This window comes from Leopardus geoffroyi, chromosome E1 (assembly GCF_018350155.1).
Source record: "Leopardus geoffroyi isolate Oge1 chromosome E1, O.geoffroyi_Oge1_pat1.0, whole genome shotgun sequence".
Lineage (NCBI taxonomy): Eukaryota > Metazoa > Chordata > Mammalia > Carnivora > Felidae > Leopardus > Leopardus geoffroyi.
The window spans coordinates 17,406,638-17,424,596 of NC_059330.1; the positions used below are offsets into that span (position 1 = coordinate 17,406,638).

The 17,959-nt window shown below is 41.7% G+C and overlaps 1 protein-coding gene and 1 pseudogene across 1 annotated transcript in view; one reads left to right on the plus strand and one right to left on the minus strand.

Annotated features, from left to right (window-relative positions):
* Nucleotides 1-1,048: 1,048 nt before the first annotated feature.
* Nucleotides 1,049-2,111, minus strand: LOC123604663 (annotated as a pseudogene).
* A 6,991-nt stretch (nucleotides 2,112-9,102) lies between these two features.
* Nucleotides 9,103-17,959, plus strand: part of NUFIP2 (nuclear FMR1 interacting protein 2) — a 30,982-nt gene continuing 22,125 nt past the window's right edge. Inside the window, exons 1-2 of the mRNA XM_045487838.1 lie at nucleotides 9,103-9,546; nucleotides 14,768-16,492. Of these exons, the coding sequence (XP_045343794.1) occupies nucleotides 9,246-9,546; nucleotides 14,768-16,492 (2,026 nt within the window). The 5' untranslated portion in view covers nucleotides 9,103-9,245. The remainder of the gene's footprint in view (nucleotides 9,547-14,767; nucleotides 16,493-17,959) is intronic.

Consider the following 17,959-nt stretch of genomic DNA (forward strand, 5'->3'; position numbering starts at 1 on the left):
GCTCCAGGCTGTGAGCTGTCAGCACAGAGCCCAATGCGGGGCTCGAACTCACAGAGGGTGAAATCATGACCTGAGCTGAAGTCGGATGCTCAACCGACTGAGCCACCCAGGCACCCCGATTTTTAGTATTTATTTTTGAGAAAGAAAGAGAGAGGGGTAGGGGGAGGGGAGAATGGGAGAGGGGCAGAGAGAAAGGGAGACAAAATCTGAAGCAGGCTCCAGGCTCTGAGCTGTCAGCACAGAGCCCGACATGGGGCTCAAACTCACGGGCTGTGAGATCATGACCTGAGCCAAAGTAGGATGTTTAACTGACTGAGCCACCCAGGTGCCCCATATTTATTTTTATTTTTTAACATTTATTTATTTTAGAGAGACAGCGCATGAGCAGGGGAGGTGCAGAGAAAGAGGCAGACACAGAATCCAAAGCAGGCTCCAAGCTGTCAGCACAGAGCCTGATGCAGGGCTCAAACTCACAAACCGTGAGTTCATGACCCAAGCTGAAGTCAGACACTTAACCGACTGAGCCACCCAGGCTCCCCTAGGGAGTGACCTTTTATACAACTTCTGGATGCATCTAATTATGGACTCCAACAAACTGAGTATACATACTAACAACTGCAGATGTATTGATTATTTCAAACTTAAATTCATTTCATCTACTGGGGACTCAAAAAGGAATCCAAAATAGCATATCAATTCTCTTGGTCTTTTTGGGGGGATTAATGTTCACAGGATAGTTGGATGTTGAATTCATTAATTTTTTAAAGACACTTTCTTCTTTACAAAAGGGATAAATGCTCAACATACAACATTTAGAGAAAATAGCGAAGCAAAAGAGAAGAAAATGAAAGTCAACTCTGGGCCTGCTGCTCAGAGAGGACTGCTATTGAGACTGAATATACTACTGCTTTTAGTTGACAGCATTTGCCTATCTATTTTTTTTAACATTACTAATGACTTTTGTCACATTAAAAGTCTGAATTTTAATGTTTTTTTTAACAATTTTTTTTAAAGTAGGCTCCACATCCAATGTGGGGCTTTAACTCACGACCCTGAGATCACGAGTCAAATGCTCTATGGACTGAGCCAGGTGCCCCAAAAGTCTGAATTTTAAACAGCTTCTTGGACTGGTGGCTTATTGCTATTAGCTTGTTCAACTTCAGCATCTGTCTCATCTGAAGCAGCTTTTTCAGAACTACCACCTTCATCATGAAGCCCCATGAGTTTTCCCAGTACAACTTTAGGGTTTTCAACATTTTCACTTTTCTAACAAATGTATCATGGAGTGGAAAAAACAATTGGGAAGTTTTTTCTATGTCTTTCCCAATGCTGTCTGGAACCAATATTTTTTTCAAGTTTATTTATTTATTTTGAGAGAGAGAAACAGACCATACAAGAGGATGAGGGGCAGAGAGAGGGGGAGAGAGAGAATCCCAAGCAGGCTCCCGGCTGTCAGCGCAGAGCCCGGTGTGGGGCTCGAACTCACCAACTGCAAGATCATGACCTGAGCCGAAGTCAAGAGCTGGACACTTAACTGACTAAGCCACCCAGTGCCCCTAGAATCAGTTTATTAACCACTTCTTTCAAGTCATTTGTCTGCACCTCTCAGGTCATGACTTCCATCACCTTCTTCTGGATTTGGCAAACCTATTGGTGCTTAGCGGGAGAGGTCTTCCTAATCTGATTATTGAGTTTTTAAGTAAAACCACCAACTGAATACAGAGAGAATAACCATCGATAGTCTTGACATCAACCTGAGCTTCAGTTATGGTCTGCCATTTTTTGACCACGGAGCACATTTGGCACTGGTAAAATCCATACCATGGAAGGCAGTTTCTGCCCTGAACATCCTAGTAATTAGCTTGGATTTTCTAAATGCAACTTCATCATTCTGCAGATCAGCAAGGCTTCCTTCAAAAACTCGACCCTTGAGGCCATGAAATGCAATTTTCATTCCTTGAGTTCTCAAGACCAGTGTTTTTTATTTCTTATATTGAACACAGCTGGTGCTTTCACATCATACCAATATTTCTAGAAAATGGATTAGCCACTTTCTTCTTGGCAACCTTTTTGCTGCCTTTCTTAAAGTGCTTATTCTTGCCTACTGCCATGGTGTTGCTCAGAGAGCCAACAGGGCTATTTGCCTATCCTTTCAAAAATTGGGGAAAACACTCTATTCTTGGTTAACTTGCTAATTGATTTCTCTGAAACTCAGTTTCTTTAATGAAATATATCTGAGAGTTTACCTTTATATATCGAATATTTAATAATTTAGTATCAGTAACATTTAATATTTAGTACCACTTACTAATATTATAAACACTATACTCAACAACTTTGTTTATATTATCTTACTTAAAGTTCACTACATTTTGTGAGTTAGGCATTAATATTACTTCCATTTTTCAGCTGAGTAAACTAAGGTTTAAAGAGGTTAAATAATTTGCCTAAACAAGGTCACTAATCTAAGCAGTTTCAGAATAGGGATCCTATCTCATTTCTGACTACAAAACTTATACCACTCTGCTGTAGCTTCTCCCTCAAACTTTTCTCATAATACTCTTCATAAAAGCAAAATGTCATTTTTGAAAACTTTCATATTTGGAAAAGTTGTCATATTCCAGTTATTAAAAGACTAACCTAATTTACCCATACCTCTGTTCAATTCCTTTGAAAGTTTTTTGAAGTTAGTGTCTCTAGGCAAAAATATTAAGATCTAAAGGAAATATACATGAATAAAATTCTTTCCCTGCTGAAATAAAACAGTGGATGTTACCAGTGATTTGCCCCATTTTGAAACGGGAACTATCATCAGAGAGCCAATTTCCATTTATATAAAATGACATAATATTGTTTCTGATTATAATTTCTGTAAAGTTATAATCAATTGTTACAGTTGAAAACTTAACTTTTATCAGCTAAATTTCCTGCTGTTGTATAGTTTTATTATAATGAAATAAAGGGATAATCTGGGACGAAAGTGCAGAGTTATGATCATGACATGTTAGAGTGGGAAGAGATTTGGAGGCCTCTTTACCCATTCTCCATAATTTAGACAGGAAAAAACTGAGGTCCACAGACTTAAATATTTCTGTATCTCTTCAAGTTGTCATAGCACACAAAATGTAAGATTAAAGGTATGTAAAAAGTGGTTTCCATTTGACAATTAAGACAGGCTTGCAAATATATTTAACCAAGATGCAAAACTGTGTTAATAAGAGAAATGGAGGGGCGCCTGGGTGGCACAGTCGGTTAAGCGTCCGACTTCAGCCAGGTCACGATCTCGCGGTCCATGAGTTCGAGCCCCGCGTCAGGCTCTGGGCTGATGGCTCAGAGCCTGGAGCCTGTTTCTGATTCTGTGTCTCCCTCTCTCTCTGCCCCTCCCCCGTTCATGCTCTGTCTCTCTCTGTCCCAAAAATAAATAAACGTTGAAAAAAAAAAAAATAAATAAAAATAAGAGAAATGGATTGAAAACACAAAACAAGGGGCACCTGGCTGGCTCAGTCAGAGGAGCATGTGGCCCTTCATCTTGGGGATCATGAGTTTGAGCCCCACTTTGGGTGCAGATATTAGTTAAATATATAAATAAATAAACTTAAAAAAAAACAGAATGAGGGGTGCCTGGGTGGTTCAATGGGTTAAGTGTCCGACTCTTGATTTTGGCTCAGGTCTTGATCTCACCATATGTGAGATGGAGCTCCACATTAGGCTCCATGCTGACAGTGTGGAGCTTGCTTGGGATTCTTTCTCTCTCTCTCTCCTTCACTCTCTGCCCACCTCTCCCCCCTTCCCCCCGGCCTCTGGCTTGCTCTTTCATGCTGTCTCAAAATAAATAAATAAACATTTAAAGAAAGCAAAATGAAACGAAACAAAGCAAACAACACCCAAATAACAAAAAGCATAATTCCTGGTACCTCAAAAGTGCCTAATTGGGGGCACCTGGGCGGCTCAGTTGGTTAAGCATCTGACTGTCAGTTTTGGCTCAGGTTGTGATCTGACAGTTCATGAGACTGAGCACCACATCAGGTTCTGTGCTGACAGCGTGGAGACTGCTTGGGATTCTCTCTCTCCCGCTCCCCTCATCTCTCAAAATAAACAAACTTTAAAAAAAAGTGCCTAATAAATATTTGCGAATGAACAAATGAATAAAAGGATTTTTTGCTTTCATTTTTCAAGTTCTCTGATAGTCCTTGAATTCATATTTTATATGCAATAATAATGTGTACATATAATTTTACTTTGCTTTTTGCACTTGAGTTATACTGCCAACATTTCTCCATATTGTTATAAAATATGACTATAATCTTTCAAAATACCTCTGAAGTTACAACACTTCTGAGTCAGATTCCCAAATGACTGTTAACCTGGGTACTCCTGGGTTTGGGGAGCCCTTCCTCATTAAGGAATAAAAGACAAAAATATATTGCTTTAACAAATTTTACAAAATAATGAAAAAATATCTAGCTCTTTCAAAAGGCCATTTCTAGGGCCCCTCCAGGGCCTTAGATGGGCCTGTGCATTGAAGGGCTGTGAATCTTCATTAGCTTTGCAGTATGGATCTGCCTCTGTTAACCAGATACCATCTTCGTGGTGGTTATGATATAACTTGAATGTTTTTCAGAGATGTACTAAAATTTTAGAAATGTACATCACACTTTGATAGGGTTAAATATTCTTTCTATCCAGCCAACCTGGAAGCTATTTCAGTCCCTGCTATAAATTTGGTGGCTTTTAATTATAAGCAAGTCTCTTAATGTCTTCAGGCCTCAAATTCCTCATCTGTAGAATGGGCTTAATATCTACCTTAAGACTTACAATGACCACCAAGATAAATACTTGGTACAGTTCCTGGCACATAGTAAATGCTCAGTAAATATTAGCAACTGTGATTATAGCAATAGTTAAAACATTAACCTACCACACATAGGAACCTCCTATCTCCTTACAACTTCCCACATTGACTATAGGTACAATAAACTGTAAAATGAATTTCAAAGGATGGTGCAGATTCAATTTTTTATTACTTTAATTTTTAAAAATAATGTTATTATGCGGGGTGCCTAGGTGGCTCAGTTGGTTAAGCATCCAACTTCAGCTCAGGTCATGATCTCATGGGTTTGTGAGTTCGAGCCCCATATCGGGCTCTGTGCTGGCAGCTCAGAGTCTGGAGCCTGCTTCAGATTCTGTGTATCTCTCTCTTTCTGCCCTTCCCCCACTCATGCTCTGTCTCTCTCTCTCTCTCTCTCTCAAAAATAAACATTGAAAAAACAAAAATAAATAAAAATAATGCTATTATGAAAAGTAATAACTACATAACAGAACATTTGGAAAATAGAGAAAAGGAAAAAGAAGCATCCATAATTTTACCAGACTTGGTATATTTTCTTCCTTAATGCAGATGCATTTTATTGAAAAAATGAATTAAGTATACTCTTTTTTTTAAGTTTTATTTTAGAGAGAGAGAGAGAGAGTGTGTGTGTTAGCTGGGGAGAGGGGCATAGGATCCAAAATCAAGAGTCAGATGCTCAACTGACTGAGGTTAGCCCTACAATTATTCTCTTTGACATTATGGCATTATCGTTTTCAAATACATGTCAAATCTCAAATATTTCACATAAAACTTTTAGAAAAATCAGGTGGAAGAGAAGGTACACATTCTCCTGTTATATTTCCATACTTTATATTTTTAATGTTTATTTATTTTTGAGAGAGACAGTGTGAGCAGTTCGGGGGGTGCAGTGAGAGAGGGGGACAGAGGATCCCCAGCAGGCTCTGCACTGACAGCAGTGAGTCCGATGCAGGGCTTCAACTCATGAACCTAACCATGAGATCATGACCTGGGCTGAAGTCAGACACTTAATCGACTGAGTCACCCAGGTGCCCCTTCCATACTTATTTTAAAATATTCATGTTTTTACAAGGTTATGATGCTAGTGTACATAGAATTTAATATTCTGCATTTTTTCTTACATTATATCACAAGCCTTTCTCCATACTACTACATGCCACTAAGGCAACATTCACAGTAACTAAAGCACCTGAAAGCAAGACTTAATTTCCGAAAATTCATACAATGTATGTGAAGAAAGTAAGTCCAGCTAAGGTGTGATAAGTCAGAATAAATGCTTTTGGTTTGCCTGCAACTGTAACGTGGAAAATGTAGAAAGAGAAGTTAGAACTCAGGAATTCTGGCCTTCCAACTAAAAGTCTAAGTTAGCAAAGAATATAAAGCCCTATCAACATAATTCTTTTTATATATACTTTTTACATATATATATATACTTATATATAATACTTTTTATATACATAATTCTTTTTATTTCTTCTTTAATAGATGAGAAAGTGGTGGAATATTGCTCAATGGCAAAGACTTATTTGTTATGATGTTATTATTGGGGTTTTAACTCTCAAATTTGGGTAAATGTACTCCCCACCACACCCCAAAGGGGTCTTTCTTCAAAATTTTGCAAGGCAAAGCCAATCCTTACTGTAAACAAGTCAAGAGCTGGTCATGGTTGGATTCAGTGACATATGCTGTTGTAAAAAGGCTTTTACCTTCTAATTATGCTTTTGTGCTGACATTCATTAATTTCAGAGCACAATTTTTTCCTTTAAAGCTTCTTTATGCCTTTATTTAAAAAAAATTTTTTTTAAATGTTTATTTATTTCTGAGACAGAGAGAGACACACACAGCATGAGCGGGGGAGGGGCAGAGAGAGAGGGAGACACAGAATCCCAAGCAGGCTCCAGGCTCTGAGCTGTCAGCACAGAGCCCGACGCAGGGCTCAAACCCACAAACTGTGAGATCATGACCTGAGCCGAAGTCAGACGCTCAACCGACTGAGCCACCCAGGTGCCCCTAAAAAAAATTTTTTTAATGTTTATTTATTTTTGAGAAAAAGAGTGCAAGTGGGGGAGGGGCAGAGGGAGAGAGGGGCACAAAATCTGAGGCAGGCTCCAGGCTCTGAGCTGTCAGCACAGAGCCAGACGTGGGGCTCGAACTCACAAACACACAAACCCACAAACCGTGAGATCATGACCTGAGCTGAAGTCAGATGCTTAACTGACTGAGCCACCGAGTCACCCCTCTTTACTCCTTTAATATTGTCCTGCTATGGGAAGTCGAGCCACTTATTTATTTATTTATTTATTTATTTATTTATTTATTTATATTTTAATGTTCACTTACTTTTGAGAGAAAGAGAGAGGTAGAGCATGAGTGGGGAGAGGCAGAGAGAGATGGAGACACAGAATCCAAAGCAGGCTCCAGGCTGTTAGCACAGAGCCGGACGCGAAGCTCAAACTCAAGAGCTGTGAGATCAGGATCTGAGCCAAAGTCAGATGCTTAACCGACTGAGCCACTCAGGCACCCCAGTATTTATTTATATTTTTAAGTAATTTCCACAGCCACTGTGGGTTTCAAACTCACAACCCCAAGGTCAAGAGTTGCATGCTCCATTGACTGAGCCAGCCACTTGCCCCCTAAGCCAGTTTTAAAAACTGTAAAATATACATTGAGGAAACTATCCATGTGCCCATTGCCAAATGAATGGATAAACACAATGTGGCATATACATACAATGGGATATCATTCAGCATTGAAAAGGAAGGAAAATTTGATTCATACCACAACAGAGATGAACGTCAAAGACATATTAAGTGAAATAATCCAGACACAAGAGGATAAATATTGTGTGGTTCCACTTGTCTGTGGTATAAGGTATCACGGACACAGAAAATGAAATATTGGTTAAAAGGGAATGGGGGAGGAGAGTGGAGGAATTGTTTTATGGGTGCAGAGTTTCAGTTTGGGATGTTGAAAAAGTTCTGGTGATGGACAGTTGTGATGGTTGCACAACAATGCGAATATACCTACTTCTAGTGAACTTAAAAATGGTTAAAATGGTAAATCATACACATTTTATGCTAAATAAAAAAAATCCGCTCAAAGAACATACACTGAGAATAGCGTATTATACATATACGTATGTGTATATATATATATATATGTTCAGTTTAAGAAATAATTATGAAGCAAGTATATGGATCATCGCCATCCAGGTCAAGAAATAAAATATTATCAAAGGGTACCAGTGTGCCCCTTCCCAACAAAACCCTTTTCTTCCTTCCTGAGTAATCACTGTCACAATGTTCCGGACTAACATTTGCTTTTAAAAAAATCAGGCTGTGATGTAATAATGCAGGATAAATTAAATCAACATTACAAAAGCAATAGAGTATTTTTTTAAAATTCCAATATTTTCCATACATGCAATTATTTTTAACTCAATAACGTTTAAAGTGCCCTTTCCCCTGTCTTTCGCTCTTGAAACCACAGATTCTAAAACTTATCTTGGTTCTACAGTTGACCTCACCTGCAGAGTTAAAAACAACAACAACAACAACAACAACAACAACAACAAAACTACTTCACTGTAGATTTTAGATTTTCATTCCTCCCGCTCTCCCTTGCCTCCAACTACAAAGAAACAATGATTTAAACCCTTTGTGCCCTTTTAGAAAATTACACAGATACCCCATTGTGGAACCCTATAATCCCTTCGTGGAAAGGAAGAGATTAGCATATGAATACAAAGCAAAATGAATCCAGAATACAAAATGATCTACTGGATTGTGAAGCTCTTGTATTCTTTCTTTTCTTTTTTTTTTTTAAATGCATTTATTTCCTCTTTTTGTATTGCCCCTTTAGTGGTCTCAGGGTTAAGGGAACTGAGCTTCCCCTCTGGTTACCCGGAAAAGGGTAAAAAAAAAAAAAAGCCAACAGATTCCAGGAGCTGCAAAACCAACAGATGACTCCCAGAGCCAGTGGAATTGCCAGTGGAATCGCCAGTGGAATCTGCTACACTCGACGTGAGTTTGCTTGCGGGCGAGGAGTGTAGAAAGTGCTGTTCGCAGAATGCGCGGTGAAGGAGAGAAAGCGACAGAAGAGAGAGCCATAGTGCTGACGTTGAAAGCCCGGCCCTGTGAGGTTGCACAGGGTAAGTGGCGTTGGCCAGGAGGCAGTGGCGAAGGGGAAGGAAAGAGGATTTGGGCTAGGGGCGGGGCCTGCGGCGCAGCCTGTCTCCTGATTGCTGGAGCGCCGCTGCCAATCTCGCAGAATCGCTCGGTTAACCAGTGCGCTGGCTAGACGCGCTCAGATATACTGAGTGTGCCCTGAGAAGCAGTCTCAGATCCTGACGGTGCAGCCGCCCGCAGCCTCAGCCAGGGAGTCCCAGCCGCTTTCAATGGAGGAGAAGCCCGGCCAGCCACAGCCTCAGCACCATCACAGCCACCACCATCCGCACCATCACCCCCAGCAGCAGCAGCAGCAGCAGCAACAGCAGCAGCAACAGCAGCCGCACCACCACCACCATTATTATTTCTACAACCACAGCCACAACCACCATCACCACCACCATCACCAGCAGCCTCACCAGTACCTGCAGCATGGAGCCGAGGGCAGCCCCAAGGCCCAGCCAAAGGCGCTGAAACATGAGCAGAAACACGCCCTCCAGCAGCACCAGGAAACGCCGAAGAAGAAAACAGGTCTGGGAGGGAGGACGAGTGGGGGAAGGGGAATGGGGGTGGGGGGTAGAGAAGATGGGGGTGGGGCTGGATCTGGAAAGCGCGGACGCGGTCGGAGTGTGTGTGTGTGTGTGTGTGTGTGTGTGTGTGTGTGTGTGTGTGTGTGTGTATGTCTGTGCCCTGCGGGTCTGGGGAAGCCCCCTTCCATTCTCCCAAAGCCCGAGCCAGGCCGCGGGGTTTGCAGCGCCCTCTCCTTCCCCTCAGCATGGGAGAGGCCCAACCAGGCCAGTATGACCTTCCCGGCCCCCGCCCGGGCCAGAGGGAGACCCGGAGGGTCGGCCTTGGAAATCTGGCCTCATTATTCCTTTCTCGTTTACCTTCGTGAGGCCCTGGAGGAACCTAAATTTGGTGGCCCTGAGTTGGGGTGAACATAGCTTCCCCCCCCCCACCAAAAAGCCTTCGGGGTGTTTCTCAAGAAGGCCTACCTAATTCCGACTCGGGTGGTGTCGCGAGACCCTTTTGCAGGCGGCGAGGCGAGGGTAGGTGGGCAGAGTTGAGGAAGTGTCCTCCCTCACCCGCCACCCCAAGCCCACCTGTGGCCTTGGGGTTCCCCGTCTGGGGGGGGGTGGCCGGGACCCCCCGTTTCTTGGGTTATTTCCACCTCTAGACGCCCCTTTTGGGCACCGGATCCGGCAGTGTGCCCTCGCGCCTCCTCCCGAGGCCGGCGCCCCGGGCCCGCTCCCCCCAGAGCCGGCGCGGCTGGAATGTTCTCTCCTCCTCGCGGGGCCGCTTCCTGTCCGCCATGTTGGAAGCCGATTCCTGTCACCGACTCCGGCCCACTGAAGAGCGGAGGGGGAAGGGTGTCGAGGGGCGCTCGGCGCGGCGGAGCTGGGGGGCTCGGGATCCCCACCGGCGGTCGCCTTGCCCCCCGTATTGCGGGGGCGCAGTCGCCCCCGGCTCGCGGCCGCCCCTCCCCCCGCCGCCGGCCGGGTTGTGTAACCCGGTGGCGGCCGCGCGGCCCCGGGCGGGTCCCTGGGGTGAGGGGCGGGGGCGGTTGGGGTGGGGGAGGGAAGCGGCCACGAGGGGAGCGGCCTGCACCGGGCCCCGCGCGCCGGCGGCCGCGTTTCCCGCTCCCGGTGCGGCGGGAGGCGCGGGCGGTCCGGGCGGGGAGCCGGCCTCGAAGTGGAGCCGCGGGAGGAGGAGGCCGCGGGCGGTGGCCGCGGCGCTCCGTGGGGCAGGAGGGCTGGGGGTGGGGTGGGGGGGATACATTTTGGGTAGAGGCGGTGCCTGAAGGCCGGGTGGGGTACCCAGCGGGAACCAGGCTCCCCGGTCACGAGTTTCTCTGCCACAGGAACCTCGTCTCCTGCCAGGTTCGCTCACGACTCCGCCTCTCAGGCTTTCACTTGGGCCCTTTCCTTCTAGCAGCTCATTTTTACAAAAAAAAGGGAAAAAAAAAAAAAAAAAAGGCTTGTTCCGGCGGCCTCCAGCCCCCCAGCATTTACCCTCTGGGCCTAAGTAGTGCTTTCAGGGAGAGCGATTAGGAAAATGATTGGATAGGGGAAGAGGGCGAGGTGTTTTTTGACCCCTATTTCTTGTCCTTAAGGAAGAACCGCGGTGGCCCATCCATGAGGTTGGTTCACTACCATCTTGTCTCGGACGAGGCTTTTTTTCCATGTTAAAAGGAAAGGTGTTTTTCTATTTTTAAACTGATACCGAACCCCAAATGCTTGGTTCTAACAAATGTTAAATTGAGGGTGAAAGTCATTTTAGAAAACATCTGAGAAGAAATGAACTTAAAAGTTTGTTGCCAGGCAGATTTTTACCAAATTGAAGGTTCTTTATAAAAATGAAGGGAGTAATAAGAAAATGGATGTTAAACCCAGGCTATCAAATTTAATGCAAGCAGTTACTGAGAGCTGGAGGAAAATTGCTTTAATTTAAAGACTGAAATTGGAATATCAGACTTTCCACTTTGGGGGGTAGGGACTGATGATGGGGTGCTGTAGCAATGAACATGTAAATATATTCAGTATTTAATCTTAACGGATTTGGAACAGTTTAAAAACTATTAGAAAGTGTACAACACTAAATCTTCTAACTCTAGGTCTTTCTCAACTTAGAGATAAGAAAATCTTTATTATCGTTGCTTGGAAGATCAAACAGTATTACTGTTCAGATTCGAAAATTTTATTTTGTTGTCTCTACGTATAGAAGCAGCCCCTGAACCATTCAAGGTGGCATCCTTCAAATCAGTAGGTCTTGTCCTGGAAGAGAATAAAGAGGGGAAACTGGGCTTAGCAGTTTTGAGAGAATGTAAACAATTTGGGATGAACAGTTTTTTATGTGTGGCCTGGTCACAATACTGTTGCTTCAACATGTATGATGCTAATTTACTAAGAAAACTTAGGAGGGTTTTTGAAATGTATCTGTTGTATGTTGAAGTGGGCTTTTATGACCCATTACCCACAAACCTATAAAGGGGAACCTGTTTTCTTTATCCAGAAGAGGGCGCAAGAGAGGGCCAAATGTGTTCAGTAATTTCGGTTTCTAATCCAAAAGCGAGATTTATCAGGACTCAAGTTTTGCACAGTCCATTTGAAGTAGTATTAGCATGGCAAACCTAAATAATAAAAGTGCAAAGAGCCCTATGATTTCTCTCAGTAATTCTGTGGTGGTTGCATTTCTCTTAAATACCTAAGTTTTAAAAAGAATATGTCTCTGGTACACTTTTTGCATACCAACAAAGTTGCCATGGAAAAAATTTTAAGTAGTTAAATGAAAAAATGTTTTTTTGTTATTAAAACTTGGGAGTATAGTGGCTCTGAGCTGTTACAAAATCGGTGATTTCTGATATCGGAGCCACTAACTACTAGTAATTTTAGGAAAGAATATCCTGGTTCACTTAAAAATCTTGGCTTTGGTCCAAGTCAGTTTGGACATTGAATTTTTTTGTGTTTAAGACTGTTTACTTACCTTTGAGAAAGTTATGACTAATGGGCTCAAGAGTACAAAACTTTGTTTAGCTTGTAGCATGTTAAATGGTATGTTTTTCTTTTTGGTCTAGAGTTGTATACAGGTAAACTTGTATATGTTAACGTTGAGAGCTCCTGTTTAGGAACTTGCTGCTTCTCTAAAGAAAAAAGAACCTTTCAGAAAACATCCTACCTAAGCAGATTTCTTCTTTAGTAGTAGTTTCTTTCTTCAGTAGTTGCGTGGTTAGAATTTTTCCACCAAAAGTTTGACTTGATTGTCAAAGCTCTTTCAGCAGCCATTATATTCTATTATATTCTATTCTATTATATTTGGCGGGGGTGAGGGTGACTGGGTGACTCAGTCAGTTGAGTGTCCGACTCTTAATTTCAGCTTGGGTCAGGATCTCAGGGTTGTGGGATCAGCCCCTCATGGGGGCTCCACACTGAGGGTGGAGCCTGCTTAAGATTCTCTCTTTCCCTTGCCCAACTCCACCATGCCAGCGCTTGCTCTCTTGCGCATGCTCCCTGTCTCTAAAACAAATTTTAAAACAAAATTATTTTATGGTACAAGTTTTGTATGGTTCAGACTTAGGAATGATTATGCCTTAAGTATATTTTCTTGAATTATTTTCTGAAAGTTAATACAGTGGAATAAAATGCCTTTATTTGTTCATTTTTAGTGTCCTTTCTCTGATACAAAATGAATGCCTTAAAATTAATAGTAAATCCTGTTGTGAATCTTCCCAGACTATGTTCTGTTCCATATCACATTCTTTTGAAGCAGTGATTCTGAAACTTAAAAAAAAAAAAAATCTTAGATTCCTTATGCTTTTTTTCCTTTATTTTCAAATTTACGTTTATTTATTTTGAAAGTGAGAGAAAGAGCACACAGGGTGCAAGCACAAGCTGGGGAGGAACAGAGAGAGGAAGGGAGAGAATCCCAAGCAGACTTAGTGCTCAGTGCAGAGCCCAACTTGGGGCTTGAATTCACAAATTGTGAGCTCATGACCTGAGCTGAAACCAAGAGTCAGATACTAAACTGACTGAGCCACCCAGGCGCCCCTAGATCCCTTATGCTTTTAAAATGCACAAAGAGCTTTTATGGGTTATATCTATACCAAATTGGGAATTAAAACAAAATTTCAAAATAAGACTATACAAGTTCACATGCCTTTTAGCCTTCATAGGCTAAAGGACCACAAGGATGAACGAAAGTGACAAATGTAAATTAACTTGGTCTTATTGGACACCCTCTGAAAGCTGCCTTAAATGAATGTGTATGTATCCTTCTATTTATCTGTTTCTAATGACCTCACAATGCTTTTGGGAACATTTCATAAAAAGGTAGATAAGTAATGTCTCTATTTTACTGGTAGGGAAATGGGAATGGTTGTTACCAATTGAATAATGTAGAGTGATGAACTGTTTATGGCAGTTGAAGGTCTTAAATTATGCTTGAACACGTAGCAGTTTTTAAATTAGATACCTTTCATTGTAGTTTTGTTAGTAATTATTACAGCATCACTTGTGTAGGAAGTATTACTTAGTGATAGAAAACCATGTTCCAGGCTGACTGGAGTTCAGGTTCCCAGTTATCTGACTTAGGCAAGTTAATTTCTCTGGGAGTTTTTTTACCCAGATGTAAAATGAAGAAAATATATCTTAGAGGAGTTAGAAATATTGGTACATAGGTGGTCTAGTTTCATACATTAACAGTATGATCTAATGTCTGGGAATTGTCAAAATAGATTCAAGACTACTTTAGAAAAAGTTCACAATTGTTAGATTTTTGTTCAGCAAAATGCAGTAGAAACTGCTTGTGGTGACTGCCAGTCATTTGTGGTTTCATAGAAAGGGATTCTTTAATTTCCCTGAAATACATACAGTTACTGTATCAGTATAACTTGATTTGTGCCCAGAGGGTAGCTCTGATGTTAATTGTAAAGGAATTTTTATAGCAGCCTTGTGAGAACAGTGGGGAAGTTGATTTTGTTAGGTGAGAGATATTATGGCATACTGCTTAAGAGGTCTTGTTCTTTCTGACCTCGGACTTCGGTTTGAATCCCAGCTGGTTCAGTCTCTTGCTTGGCAGACTTCTAATCGGTAATATGGGGTGACAAGTGTTCTCATAGTTGTGAAATAATAAAGATAGTAAAGCTAATGCTCATAGCATAGTGTCTAGCACGTAGTAAATAGTCTTTAAATGTCAGGTAGTTGTAATTTATGTTTTGTAATTGTAAATCAAAACCTTTCTTTTTCCCCTTTTCTAGGCTATGGTGAACTAAATGGTAATGCTGGAGAAAGAGAAATATCTTTAAAGAGCCTGGGTTCTGATGAAGCTACCAACCCTATTTCCAGGGTCCTCAATGGCAACCAACAAATTGTAGACACTAATCTGAAGCAGACTGTAAAGGCCAACACCTTTGGGAAAGCAGGAATTAAAACCAGGAATTTCATTCAGAAGAACAGTATGGACAAAAAGAATGGGAAGTCTTACGAAAATAAATCTGGAGAGAACCAGTCTGTAGAGAAGACCGATACCGTAGCAATTCCAAATGGTGTTGTAACAAATAATTCTGGCTATATTACTAATGGTTATATGGGCAAAGGAGCAGATAATGATGGTAGTGGATCTGAGAGCGGATATACCACTCCTAAAAAAAGGAAAGCTAGGCGCAATAGTGCCAAGGGATGTGAAAACCTTAATTTAGTGCAGGACAAAATAATGCAACAAGAGACCAGTGTCCCAACCTTAAAACAGGGACTTGAAACTTTCAAGCCTGACTACAGTGAACAAAAGGGAAATCGAGTAGATAGTTCGAAGCCCATTTGGAAGTATGAAACTGGGCCTGGAGGAACAAATCGAGGAAAACCTGCTGTGGGTGATATGCTGCGGAAAAGCGCTGATATTAAACCCGGTGTGAGCGGCAAAAAGTTTGATGATCGGCCCAAAGGAAAACACGCTTCTGCTGTTACCTCCAAAGAGGACTCTTGGACCCTATTTAAACCACCCCCAGTTTTTCCAGTGGACAATAGCAGTGCTAAAATAGTTCCTAAAATAAGTTATGCAAGCAAAGTTAAGGAAAACCTCAACAAAACTGTACAGAACTCTTCTGTGTCACCATCTTCATCTTCATCCTCTTCGTCATCTGCTGGGGAAACTCAGACCCAGTCTTCAAGTCGGTTATCCCAGGTCCCAATGTCAGCGCTGAAATCTGTTACTTCGGCCAGCTTTTCTAATGGGCCTGTTTTAGCAGGGACTGATGCAAGTGTGTATTCTCCAGGGGGTCAGCCACTGTTAACTACTGCTGCTAATACTCTAACACCCATCTCTTCTGGGACTGATTCAGTTCTCCAGGACATGAGTCTGACTTCAGCAGCTGTTGAACAAATTAAATCTAGCCTTTTCATCTATCCTTCAAATATGCAAACTGTGCTGTTGAGCACAGCACAAGTGGATCTACCCTCTCAGACAGATCAGCAAAACCTGGGGGATATCTTCCAGAATCAGTGGGGTTTATCTTTTATAAATGAGCCCAGTGCTGGCCCTGAGACTGTTATTGGGAAATCATCAGATCATAAAGTGATGGAGGTGACATTTCAAGGGGAATATCCTGCCACTTTGGTTTCACAGGGTGCTGAAATAATCCCCTCAGGAACTGAGCATCCTGTGTTTCCCAAGGCTTATGAGCTGGAAAAACGGACTAGTCCTCAAGTTCTGGGTAGCATTTTAAAATCTGGGACTACTAATGAGAGTGGAGCCTTATCCTTGGAACCCAGTCATATAGGTGATCTGCAAAAAGCAGACACCAGTAGTCAAGGTGCTTTAGTGTTTCTCTCAAAGGACTACGAGATAGAAAATCAAAATCCTCTGGCGTCTCCTACGAACACTTTGTTAGGCTCCGCCAAAGAACAGAGATACCAGAGAGGCCTAGAAAGAAATGATAGCTGGGGTTCTTTTGACCTGAGGGCTGCTATTGTATATCACACTAAAGGTAACTCATTTGTTCCTATATGAAGATTCTTACTGCTCAATTTAGTATACATTTATAAGCTATTGTGTTAAGGGTGCATTTTGGAAATTACTATGAGATTCTTCAAGACTTAGAACTAAATTAAGAATAACCATGGATAAGCAGTTGATAAACTATTAAGTTCTTTGGAAATAGTACTATTTAGAAGGAATGTTCACTTTTTCGACTTAATAACATTTCTTTTCATATTTACAAGTATAGTTGACTTCCTACCTGTTTCAAATAGTGAAGAGGAATGGGGTGGTGCCTAAAGGGAGAACATTATATTTTCTCTTGTTATTTTTAAAACTTCTTGTCCCTTCTTTTTTGCTTTTTATATCATACACTTCTTTATTAGCTCATTTGATTCTTCTAATTTGTGTAAAATGAGGAGGAGTCCAAAAAGATGGAGTGTCAAACTATTTTTTCTGGGTGCTGAATGGGAACTAGAAAATAATTTAGACAACTGCAGTGGCAAGCCCAATGAGCATTGTAGGAACCAGGCTCTTGGGGTCTGTATTTTTCATAGCCCCACAGCCTACGTTAAGAAAGGAATCCGGTATTTTTCAAGTTCCATGCGAATATGTTTTTTAGAATATGGTTTATTTGTATCTTAAAGATTTGCTGTATGGTATAACTTATTTAAATCCCTACAGCAAATAATGAGGTTTAATGAATGATGTTTAAAACCTCAGTGCTATTGGGAACACTTCCATCTCTCCCTCTTCTAATAGAAATCTATACCCCACGCGTGCAGACACACACCTAATACATGCTGCACATTCCGATTTTTAACAGTGGCTCATTTAGGCAGTGACTTGGAACTGCAGGGAAGGGGCAGCATATCAGCTAAGTGGAGATGAGGTAATTCCCATATTTTCCCTGGAAGAATCACTGCCTCAGAGATGAATAACAAAGCTATTTATGTGACTTTTAAGCAAATTACCTCTCTTCATAACTTTCCTTATCTGCAAACTGGAAGACATTTAGTAAAATGAACAGATGTACTTTTTCATTTTTCTTCCTTTAAAAAATGGGAGTAAGTAGTAGTATTGCCTTGTGGCAGTTTAGGGGCAGAAATCCTGGCAGATGAAATTACCTGTCTTAACTTTTTTCTCCAGCACTGCTGTTTGGAAGTAAATGAGTTAACCAGGAAATGGATGTTTTTAGGAAAGTTAAGGCAAAACAATTGCTTAGTTTCTTAAGACTTGTGGTTAATTATAAGTTAAATCCTGCTGGGGGAGTTGGTGTTTTTGGTGTTACTTTCCGTGCCATCTGCCCTCCAGAGACCATTGGGAAATTTTACCTGTGTATTTTGTACTGGTGGTCATTGTGTGAACCTGAGAGGATATCTGGTTATGTTCTTCCACAACATGCGAAAAATTCTGGGACAGGTTCCCTTAAATGGTTGGCTGGTGGTTTTATATAGATTTTTATTGTGAAGAATTG